The sequence below is a fragment of the Rhynchophorus ferrugineus genome, unplaced genomic scaffold, assembly GCF_030347505.1.
Source record: "Rhynchophorus ferrugineus isolate W39M unplaced genomic scaffold, kcgeb_rfMv2 rfM5, whole genome shotgun sequence".
In the NCBI taxonomy this organism is placed as follows: Eukaryota; Metazoa; Arthropoda; class Insecta; order Coleoptera; family Curculionidae; genus Rhynchophorus; species Rhynchophorus ferrugineus.
The window spans coordinates 17,392,645-17,404,367 of NW_027472584.1; the positions used below are offsets into that span (position 1 = coordinate 17,392,645).

Below are 11,723 nucleotides of genomic sequence, written 5' to 3' on the forward strand. Positions count from 1 at the left end.
AGTCCAAAGTCCCATTATTTTTACCAATAGACCCTCAAGTTTGTTTTGGCCTCTTCCTTTTTTATACCTTGATAATGATGGCGTCGCTTTTTCACCTGTAGGTGTATTGGAGGTATTCCAAATATTACTCCCATTCCCTGTGTGAAAATTGTTTGGTATGAGCTGGAGACTCTAATTGATATAATTTTTTTAACTTTGCGATAAGAGGCGACTTAGTCTTGGACTCTTGGAGCTACGTAAAATAGCTGGGAGTGTGCTACTTTCAAAAGTAATTTAATCTTCTATGCCCCGGATGTCCTATATTTGGCATTAAGCGATATAGGACCATAAGAAAAAAGAAAAAGGGAAAGGTAAGAAATTATTACCCTGATCAAGCTTTCGCCCACTTTCCTTCTCCCGTGATAACTCGAAATAACTTGTCAACTTAACTTGTGCACTTATTGAATGTTCACTGTTCACTGTTAAATTAAAAATTTAAAAACTTCGCACTGTTATCACAAAACATATAATATCACAAATAAGTGGGTGGCAATGAGATAACCAGCCACTTCTATGGATCTTTCCAATAAAAAGTTCAGTTTGGGCGGGTATCCAAAAATACTTTTCTTATAAATAAATAATTTTTCTGTCCGCTTGTATGTAATTGGGCTCCTCCTAAACGGTTGGATCGACTTCGATGAAACTTTTGTGTTCGTTTATGTGAATTCGATAATAGTTTATAGTCACAGTTCGACTCGGTATGTGGGCGCGATAAGATTCCAGGAATTTTTTTAAAAATATTTTTGATTTCGGCGAGCGTTTATTTGTCAGACTAGTATTTTATGGTAACCGCCACAATAAGGACCGTTGCTGTATGTAGAATATATTAAATATTATATTATTCTCATATATATTTTGTAAAATTATAAATAGAACATGCTGTCTTTGACAGGTTAAGCTATACTGAACCTAATTCCCATAACGCCAAAGTTAACATTTTCATGGGATATTCATTTATAGTAATATATTTGATAATAAAAATAACATTGCCAACATATAGTAACTGTTGAATTAGTCGTCTTTTTACTTGAAAGATGTCAGTGATTCACGAAACTGACATCAATTAGTTCCTGGGTATTCTATATTTTTCTTTAAATAAAAGTAAACTGTTTCTTAACTACTTATATTATACTTATGTTTATATTTACAGTACAATACAATAAAATACCCGAACTATCATCTATCATACTGATCGAGCTTTTTTCATAAACTTGAGCGTGAATAATAGCTAATCGTGAATGTTTGCGAACCATTTTTTTCCCAGATGCTTTTGCTCTTTTCCAGCTACAACCAAATGGTCTTTTGCTGATGTCACTACGGCTTCAGCATAGAAAGGTTTTGTGGGCGACAGAGACCTTGAGTTACGATTGGGATTGTCGTCTTTGGTTTCACTACCGGGGTTTATGGGTGGCTAGGGATTTGAACAGATTTTTATCGTGTTCTAAGGCGCCTAGGGAGAACGTCTCTCTAAGCATGTTCGTGAATCTTTTCATGAACGGGATACCTTACTTTAGATGTATATTCGCGTTCATCATAAACTATGGGGCATTGAGTAACGCGCGGACTTTTTGGATTTAGATTGGAACACTTGGAGTAAAGCAAGTTGTCTCTCGGACCTGTACCACACCTGTACGAGAGTCGCTTTCTGGGAGATTAGGAGTTTATTTTTTCTACAGAGCAGTGGTAATAGTAGGCTGTACTAGGGATGCCGAAAAAATATTAATATATCCATATATATCGATATTCCTTTAAAAAACTCGATATTTTTGGCCGATATTTATTTGACCGATATATCGATATTTTTTAAGCCGATATTTTTCGATATTTTTTCAAAATTTAATAAAAATACTTAATTAATAACTTAATTAAACATTAAAAAAACCATTTAATAATTTTTTATAAACTGTTTAAATTGTTTAGTGTATTTTAGTAATTAATTTTAAATGTTTAGTAATTTTCGGTGCTTAATTCTAAGGGTTTATTAAAAATATTAGTATATTACGCGAAAAAATATCGATATTTTTTTTCTCCGATATATCCATATATCGATATTTTTTATACAAGTAAGCTAGAAGCCAGGCAGTGGCAAAAAATGTGAAACAATGACCTGCCAGAGAGACCCAAAACACCGTCATAAGCTATAGAAAGGCAAATATTATAAAAACGGTATTGTGAGAGACAAGTATAAGAATTTTATAAACATATTTAACAATGTTACTAATATATCTCTGTGTCATCCTTAACAGTAACATTGTCAAATATTGTTATTGTCACTTTTTTTAGTTATATTAGTGACATTTCGTCTACATTCCTGTTAATTTTAACTTAAAAAATTACTTATATCTGTTTGTTGTCTAGGTATTAAAACAAAATGCCACGAGGAAATATAGAAGAATACTTGGCGGATAATGTAAATTTAAGAGACCGTATGAACGTCTTCGTCACATGCACAAGTCGACATCGACTATAGAATGGAAAAAATGCTAATATTGTAATGCATTTAAACACAAAAGTGAAGCGTCCGTTCTTTGCATTACGAAAAGTTTCACTTCCATTATTAAATATGCCACCAAAACCATTAAAAATACTATTAGATGGAACCATATATCAATCGAATTTATTTTTGCGTGAAATTCATAAATTTAATTCTTGCTTCCAAATGACATCATTTGGAGCAATAATTATCGCTAAGAATGAGAACGGTCGTAATTTTGAGTCAGCATCAAGATTCAGGGCCAAGTATATCATCAAATTAGTTCTTTATTTTCAATGCCTGATGCCGATCCAAAAATTTTACAAAACTATTTTATCGGTGACTGGAGCAAAAACACACTCTATACAACCATATCGAGCACTTGGTCCAGTTGTTCAACGCCGTTTCCAATAGATTGCAAAACAACAACTACCTTATTATCATTAAATCAAATTAAACCATATGGAGAGCACTTAGGAGAGGAAGATACAATGTACCAAATATTAATGAAGTTGCGACACGGCGCAAATGACACTAGACAATCATCATTCTTACGATGTTTTGAAATATCCGTTAATATTTGGAAAAGAAAATGGATATCATTTAAACACCACACAAAGAAATCAAGGGACAGGTACAACATATACATAAATTGTTTGTACAAGTTATTTACTTGTATTTTTTTTATCGTTTTGTTGTTTAGGCACAAAAACTAATAAGAAAGATATGAACTTCTACGCGTATAATACATTAACTTTAATCAAGCAAAACTTCGTCCTGAGGACTACATAATCCTATTATATTAGTAAATAAGGAATACGAAATAATTATTCTTCTGTTCCTGATTTAGTAAAGTAAAATTAGTTACAACTAGAAAAATGTAGTCTAGTAACTATGTAGGTTTTCTAGCTGAATGTATAAATGTAGTTATAGAAAATAGAATCATAATAAATTGCTATAATTTATTATAAAGCGTATATGGTGTGATATTAAAAAAACATATGTAGCGTATATTTGGTTGCAGCATTATAGTAACCATAAAATTAGGTACTTGTAGATTTGGCTTAATATGCCACAGAAGGATTCCAACCTCATTCTAAAACTATTTGACGTTACCTTTAGGAGTTGACGTTTTGTTAGGAATTCTGATGGTGGTAATCCATATATGTACACATGTTAGTAATAATGTGATTTATAAAACGATATAATAAATAATATATATTATACACATTCCTAATAATAGTACAATATAAAATTTCTCCGTTATGTTAAGTGTTTTAAATAAAACTATTACCAATATAGCTTACTAAATATGTAAAGATTTGTAATCACTGAGTATTGTCAAATACCGAGGTATATTAGGAATTTTTGGTGAGTACATACGTTTTCTGTTATAATATATTTAAATTACCCCCATAACTTGTTTGATTTGAATTTTATAATTTTTCATGTTTTATTAAATTGTTAATTGGTAAAGCTAGCTAGATAAAATTTATTTATTTGTATATGTCAATTTTAATTTATTTATAGGTGATTACAGCAAGTAACTAAGCAAAAGATTATAATTTTTTCAAAGTTAATCATATCATGAAATGTTTCTAGATAACACGAAATAGTATAAAGGTAAATATATATTGTTATTCTACAGAAACGTTCAATAAAAATGTTTTGTAGTTTTCAACTAAATAATAATCAGTAATTTCCAAAACATAACAGAGAGAGGTAATATTTTAATTAAAATTAGTTATATTTCTTAGTAAACAACTCACTAATTTTAAGTTTTCAGTATAATGGAAGAATTTAATGAACGACAATTACAAATGTCCGACTTACAAGAAAAATCAAGCTTAGAATTGGAAATTCGTTCAAAAAGTGATTTAAAAAATCAGAATCACACTCAGAAAAATGATCGACTTCTCAAAGAGGAAGTACATCATTTTCAGTTAGTTATATTGATACCAAATCACATATGTATTTTAAGAAACTTATTTTTAGGAAATTATTGTCTGAATATGAAAAAACTATATCACATCAGTGCTCAGAGTTAGAAAAATTGAAACAAGAACATGAAACAACAAGTAGACATTTTGCAACATTAGAACTGGCATTTTCTGATGTTTTGCAGTAAGTATTAGAAATAAATCTATTATACCAAGATCATCTAGTTCTGCCAATATTACCTTAATTTATTTCAGAAAGTATGACCGAAGTAAAATGATAGTAAATGGTTTTAAAAGCAATGAAGAAGCCTTAACACAGAATCTTCAGATAGCTGAAGAAAAATTAAAGCAAAATGAAGCAAAATATGAATCCCTCAAAACATATGCCAAATCTCAAATTGAAAAGTAAATAGACATACATATAGTAAAGCATATTATTGAAATTTTCTTTTTTAGATGCAATGTAGAAATACTAAATGTTAGGGAGAAATATGAATATGAAAGCAGCAAACTAAGAGCATTAATTAAAAGGCTAGAAATAAAATGTTCTTCTTTGGAAACCTCACTTAATCAGAAAACAGAAGAATGTGAGCAGCTTTCTGCACTATGCGATGACATTACAGGAAAGCAGGTTTAATAATATAAAATAAAAAAAGCTTGAGGTGGAAAAACTAAAGGATTTTAGGTTGTGTTGGTTCGCTTGGGCTTATATAGCATTTTGTTTTAGAATGAATATGAAAAAAAAATATATATATACATACGTACATACACAAATGTCCTGTGTATGTATAGGTACTACTATTTTTATTACCATTTGTTATACAAGCAAATTCCAACACTATTTATTAATCCATTACAAAGTAAATATTATAGATTACTTATGGCCTGCATTTAAAAATTGTTTGTAATGGTGTTGTGTAATGACAAATCATTAATCTAAATTAATGACCGTTCTATGACATTATATGTTGTCCACAGGTATTATCAATTAGTTCACATTAGATTGCACTTCTAAATTACAAAATTCGTTAAAAATATTACATTTAATATTAGATTCAGAAATAAAAATAGCATCCCCTAAGGAAAACAATGTTATGGATAAAATGTCATTAGTTTGAATTAAAACTGTCAAAGCACGCAATTGTATATTCTTGTCCATTACCTATATTTGTATGACTAACAAGATTATCATTTATCAATAACAAAATATTTATAATTTGTTTTCTATAATATTTACTGAATAATATTCCTTTCTACAGTCTTGTTTTTATAATTCAATATTAATTGATTTGTGATAGAATTAGTATCTCATTTTATCACGATTAGTGACATTTTATAGGCCTTTTTTTACTTTTTTAAAAATTAATTTATTATTTATTAATAACCTAACCTCAATATATACAAAGTGTATTGTGTATTGCTGTAATTAATATTTTGTAAATGTTTTCGTAAAATATACTTGCTTAGTGATAAAAGGAATTCTATAAATGTAAAGGCTCTCTTTATAATGACTTCATTTACACAAAAACATATTTGAGTGGACAAATTGAGTATAATTTTTTGAAATAACTAAATACTTTTGATTATTTTATTCATATAAGTGCCTTACATGAAATTTATTCAATCTTTATTTATTAGAAAATATCGTAAAGAAAAACAAAAAATAATTACTCACCTTTGCTACGCAATATGCACATTATGTGGAGACATGTTTATCTTCCAAAAAAATTATAACGATTTGTCCGCTATTAATAAAAGTTTTTTTATAGTTAGGTTATACTGTTTGTGAGTATTATCATTTTAACGATTTGTTATATTGTAAATATAATTTGCTTGATGAATTTATAATTTTATTAATTTGTTATAATGTATTTATATATTGTATTTTCCTATTTAATACAAAATTGAATTGAAATTGATATAATAAGCTACTTTTGTTAGAATACCAAAAAGTCCATACATATATTGTCCTATATTATATGTTAATACTTAATAATATATCAGGATATTAAGTAGTTTTAAAATTTAATATAAATAGGTGCTAAATTTTAGCCTTTATGTATATTTTCCCAGTCAATACAATTTCAGGTGTTTAATGAAGAATTTAAATAATCTAAAATACTCATTTGTATGCTTTTAGGTAATTTTAAAGGCTAATATCATTGTCATTGACTTATTTAGATTCTTAATCGAACTTGTTTTGTAATTTAATTTTTTAATTGATCTATAATAATATATAAGTTTTCATGATATCAAATTTGATATAGATTGTCTGATATAATATGTACAACAGTAATTCATTTTCGATATTTATCATTTCTTAAAGGGAGTTTTGTGATAATCATTTAAAAAATTCGTTGACAGTAAATTTCATTTTAACATGTTATTTTAAATTTACATTATTTCCTGTTTTTATCCTCTCTTTTGCTTATTTATGTACATATATGGAAAAATGTATAATAAAACCAGAATAAACATGTTCTCTAATAACCCAACTATTGTGTTTTTATCCACCAAATAATTTTAACCTCCGAAAAAAATTAAAGCAATAATGTTTTTATAATAAATTTTTGTATTATTCTAAATGTTAGACTTGCAACTACAAGATCAGAAATATTAATGGTAAAATAATTCAGATACGTTAATATTTCCAATATATAAGTTTTAACATGTACAGGAATGGAAAAAAAATTCTTCAGTCAAAAGTCTTTACTTCAGGAGAATAACTTCTTTGATCAGGCATTGTGACATACATTATACATACCACTTAAATTATTATTAATAGGACTTCATAACAATCGTACGACTTAACATCTTAACTAATGTATAGTTAGTATATAATAACATATCTATACTAACATGTATGTGAGAGAATAGAGGATGGGCACGTTATAAATAAAACTAGTAGGAATAGTAGAACAATTATAGTTTATTCGAGGGAATGGTGTTGTAAAACTACATTTAATGATTCACAGGGCCGATGCTATAATTAAGTGGATATGACCTAGCCATGTCGATTCAGTTTCTCCACCTGACTACCCGTAACTGTGTCGCGTGGACCGCTCCTCCAGGCTCTTCTAGGAATACTCAACCAGGGTTGTATTTGGGCTACTTTTTGGGACAAGGGAAGCTGGTATAAGCATCATAAGAACAATATTTATCTTGGATCATCTGCATCGTACTATCTCTGCATTGGTAATCTACATGAAACAGTATTGAACTGGACGAATTGATTATGATTTTGCAAAAACGTTCCCAAAGTCTCTAAATGGTGAGAATTTAATTTTACTTAATGATTTAATTGTATAAGTCTGCACAATTGCAGTCTGCATAATTATTTCTTTAAACATTCTTATAAAAACTTCGAACAATCATAGAAATAGCCGTCAAAACACTATTCACTTTTAATACCAGTTATTTTGTTTGTTCTTGGGCTACCAAACATACTAGGTATATTTGCCTTCGAATGAATTTATGCTATGCCACTAGGTTGTCTTTATAAAATGGTATGAATCCATTAAAACTTTTTCTAGTTGATTATCGCCCCAGTCTTCACAACTTGCTCCTTCAAGCCCACTATTGCCTTACATTTAGCATTCGAAAATAGTCACAAAACAGTTGATAGTCAAAAAATAGCGACTGAAAACAGTAATTACTATCTTCAATTATAGAAAAAATATAAATTTCACGGTATAGGCGACCTTGGGGAAATGTTTTGCTTAGTTCAATCAACGGTAGCGCTGCGATCGGAAGTTGTGATTGGCTAGTTTTTAAATTGTTGGAACCCCCACTAAAATGGAATGTGATTGGTTCAGTCAAATTGTGCGAAGCCATTATTTTCGGGCATCCATTGTTGTCTGAAGTTTAGGTGGTTGTTAAAGTCAAGATAACTTCGTTTCACGTTGTGTATAAATTCTGTTTTACATTAATTGTTATTGAGTAATATAAAAATGTATTACTATGCACCCGTGTAGTAAACGATGTAGTGTACCTGGGTGTAAATCTACTACCGAAATCAGACATCGGTTCTCGAAGAATGATCCCGCTCTTTTCCAAAAATGGGTCAAGTTAATAGTAGTAAACTATCTAGATTAACCACAATGCAAATATACCACCGGCATCGTGTGTGTCACAGACATTTTAGTGAAGATTTTAAAGTTACCCTTCCTTCACGAACAGGTATTAGGGCAAATGCATGTCCAACATTTATCAGGTACATATAAAATTATCTATATATCTATTATATGTTTGTTTATTTATTGTTTGTTTACAGAAAGTCAACTTATTTATGAAGACGTTAATGGTAACGATGAGAACATCAATTTAAATAATCTTCCAAGTTATTCCAGTGCTGTCAATGTGATATCTCCAAATAAAGAAGTCTTGCAAGAAGGTACTAATAAAAATCATTTTTAATTTTAGAATATCTTTAAAATATTTGTAATTCTTATATATATCTTTAACTTTTTAGAACAGCAATCGCAATGTTCAATAAAAGAAACTCCTCGAAAAGGTAATACTTTTGATACATAATTTGTATAGTTAATACTAAAAGGGTTTTTTTTAGCACGTAAAAGCTACAGTGGCATTATAAGGAAATTTGGTTCCTCTTGTCAAACATATTTGTCAGATGAATTTTATAAAAAAGTAATAACGTCTTATAAACATATCACAAGAAATAAGAGATTAGTAGCCTCATACAAAAGTAGATTTGCAAATATTAGTTCAAGTTTGCGTGCAGAGTTACTAAAAAACTTATGTGAACATGTTAATAAGCCGACAGTAGATTTCTTTTTTTCTCAATTGGCAAATCAACCGAAGACACCTAAATCTAGATGTTTCACAATACAATATAATTTTTTGCTATTGCTCTTTTAAAATCAAGCGGCAAGACCTATAAATTATTGTCAAAAATATTTGGTTTTCCCTCAAAGAATACTTGTTTAGCATTGCTTAGGCAAATCCCAATGCGAGCAGGGCTTAATGAGCAAATATGTTTGTCACTGAAAAGCGCAGTTCAAAATATGAGCATTGTGATGTTTGACGAGATGAACCTAGCTCCCAATTTGCAATATAATATTAAAGAAGACTGTATCGATAGCTTGGAGAATACAGGGAGCTATAAAAGGACAGCCATATTAAAACATTTGATTGTTAAAGTTATTGGAAAATGTCAAGAGATAGGTTTAAAGCTCCTTTGCACAGTTTGCGACCAAGGGTCTGCTAATCAGGCTGGCATTAATAGTTTGCTGTCCCAGTCAAGAAGTTGTTCCGAATTTCAAGTAAATGGGGAAAAAATAATTCCACTTTACGATATTCCTCATTTATTTAAAGGAATTCGGAACAATTTGTTAAAAAAAATGTATACATTAAACTTGATAACAAACTAAACATTGCGAAATGGGAGCATATTATAGATCTGTACTACATCTAAATAAACAAGATGAAAGTCAAGATTTGTACACGTGTTCAGCTATGCAGTGGCCTCACATTTGGTGACCTTCTCAAAGTGGAGTAAGTATGCTGAAATATATCATGTATTAATAATAATTATAATTTTGTCTTGTTTTCAGAAGATAATCTTCAGAACGATGCTGAACAAACAGGTGCTGTTATAGCCTTTTTGGATAGTTTATTCGATAGTTGCAATTCTAGCAGCAAAACAGCTCCTGAATTCAAGCCTCTCTTTGAAGCCTTATCCTTAAGCTCACCATATGAGGAATTTTGGAGTAGAGCTATTGTGTTTAAACAGTGCCAAATTTTAATTGCCCTGTTAAGAAAGTATGTGTTACGGTGCCATCAATCAAAAACTTAATTGCTACTTTAAGGGTATTTATTTCCTTAAAGAAATCAGTTTTGTCCAAATATAAAAATAATCACATTTGTTTAAGGAATTTTAACCAAGATTCCTTAGAAAATTATTTTGGATCTATTAGAAGTCATGGAGTTAGAAACATATACCCTTCACCGAGTATGTTTGACAAATCTTTTAAAGCACTTATCATCACTTCATTTTTTTCACACCATTCTCCCGAAGCAAATTGTGAAGAAGATGAACATGTTGGCGCTTTAGATAATTTACATTATTTTTTAACTGGAGATGTAGTATCACCAGAGGTTGTAGAATCACCAGTTGAGCCTATATTTTCAGTTCCAGAGAACTTTGCTCTGAGGAAAACAAGAGTGGAACGTTGCACGTTAGTCTATATTTCAGGCCATTTGATAAAACTTCTGAGAAAAAGACAACGTGCAATATCTGTCTACATTCTACATGAAGTAGTTCCATAGATCAAAAACTCGATACTGATTTTATAGAAGTAATGCAGCCGCGTAGACCCAAATTAAGAACTCCATCAAGACTGTTTTACTATACTGTTTGTAGGTCTCTAAGCTGTCTCTTTTATTTGATACCTAAATTTTGCATAAAAACAACATTTCTGTTATTTTGAGAGATGTCTTAAAAAACACATAAATTTTAAACGTTTCAACTGTCCAGTCCATAGCGATTTTGAAGACCAAATTTTAAAACTTATTGTCAGATGTTCATTGTATTTTTGGGTTAAACAGGTTAATTCAGTATTAACAGGGAAGGACTTAAAATTTACCTTCAGTATAACACAAGTACGAGATAGAACTCTAATAGATCCTATAAAATTGATGGCACTAAACAAATACGAAAGAGGAAGGAGGCGTTATAGGCGTATATTTATATTATTTACATTTATGTATATTTGTATAGGATTTTATTTTAATAAATTAGTTTTTTAAATTCAATTTTCATTCAAATATTATTGGCCAACAAATGTGACGTCATAAAATAATCACGTGAAGTGGCTGACCGATCAAAGCAAATTATTTTCCTTACAAGATTCTATATAATATTTTTAAACTAACCATTCAAATTCACGTTGTCAGCGCCACCAATATTGGGCTAAACGAAACTTTGCCCCACCACTTAGCATTGTAGTTGTACACCCGTCTTCAGTCACATGCACGTTTCTGCTGTTTTTTTCATTTGTGAGAAGTGTCAGACGAAGATGTACGAATTCTTGTCTGTATAAAATGTGAGATAGGAAAGGACGGAGATAAATGCTTGGACCAGTTAATTTTAAAAGTCTTTATATTCTCCAATGGTAGTATAAGTGAGATAGAGATACATTTTATCAGATATCAATTAGTGTCTCTTATTGTTCACCCCAATGAACCCATACGAACAGAAACACGACAAACTGATTTTCCAACATGAGGCTTTCACGAAAATAATTCAATAA

At 29.9% G+C, this 11,723-nt stretch overlaps 3 protein-coding genes across 4 annotated transcripts in view; 2 read left to right on the forward strand and 1 right to left on the reverse strand.

Moving 5' to 3' along the window:
- Positions 1 to 567, reverse strand: part of nAChRalpha7 (nicotinic Acetylcholine Receptor alpha7) — a 78,882-nt gene extending 78,315 nt beyond the window's left edge. Inside the window, exon 1 of the mRNA XM_076405006.1 lies at positions 366 to 567. The gene's annotated coding sequence lies outside the window, so the exon portion shown is untranslated. The remainder of the gene's footprint in view (positions 1 to 365) is intronic.
- Positions 568 to 3,616: 3,049 nt separating this feature from the next.
- LOC143196996 (transforming acidic coiled-coil-containing protein 1) lies at positions 3,617 to 6,947 on the forward strand. Of its 2 annotated transcripts, none has more exons than XM_076405017.1 (7): positions 3,617 to 3,883; positions 4,043 to 4,135; positions 4,187 to 4,234; positions 4,299 to 4,454; positions 4,508 to 4,636; positions 4,708 to 4,857; positions 4,909 to 6,947. In XM_076405017.1, the coding sequence occupies exons 4-7, from the start codon at positions 4,303 to 4,305 to the stop codon at positions 5,087 to 5,089; spliced, it is 612 nt and encodes a 203-aa protein (XP_076261132.1). In that variant the 5' UTR covers positions 3,617 to 3,883; positions 4,043 to 4,135; positions 4,187 to 4,234; positions 4,299 to 4,302; the 3' UTR covers positions 5,090 to 6,947. The 2 variants fall into 2 exon arrangements, with proteins under 2 accessions (XP_076261132.1, XP_076261133.1); XM_076405018.1 differs by having other exon boundaries at positions 3,618 to 3,883; positions 4,292 to 4,454.
- A 480-nt stretch (positions 6,948 to 7,427) lies between these two features.
- LOC143197000 (uncharacterized) lies at positions 7,428 to 11,226 on the forward strand. Its single transcript, XM_076405022.1, has 5 exons — positions 7,428 to 8,665; positions 8,726 to 8,845; positions 8,924 to 8,965; positions 9,020 to 9,966; positions 10,026 to 11,226. The coding sequence occupies exons 1-4, from the start codon at positions 8,644 to 8,646 to the stop codon at positions 9,328 to 9,330; spliced, it is 495 nt and encodes a 164-aa protein (XP_076261137.1). The 5' UTR covers positions 7,428 to 8,643; the 3' UTR covers positions 9,331 to 9,966; positions 10,026 to 11,226.
- The last annotated feature ends 497 nt before the right edge of the window (positions 11,227 to 11,723 follow it).

Bases quoted from the DNA above. Each gene is read 5' to 3' on its own strand.
- LOC143196996 (XM_076405017.1), top strand. From the start codon at position 4,303: ATGGAAGAATTTAATGAACGACAATTACAAATGTCCGACTTACAAGAA. The intron at 4,637-4,707 runs GTAAGTATTAGA...AATTTATTTCAG, and splicing joins GCATTTTCTGATGTTTTGCA to AAAGTATGACCGAAGTAAAA. The intron at 4,858-4,908 runs GTAAATAGACAT...TTTCTTTTTTAG, and splicing joins GCCAAATCTCAAATTGAAAA to ATGCAATGTAGAAATACTAA.
- LOC143197000 (XM_076405022.1), top strand. From the start codon at position 8,644: ATGCATGTCCAACATTTATCAG. The intron at 8,846-8,923 runs GTACTAATAAAA...TTAACTTTTTAG, and splicing joins TAAAGAAGTCTTGCAAGAAG to AACAGCAATCGCAATGTTCA. The intron at 8,966-9,019 runs GTAATACTTTTG...GGTTTTTTTTAG, and splicing joins AAAAGAAACTCCTCGAAAAG to CACGTAAAAGCTACAGTGGC.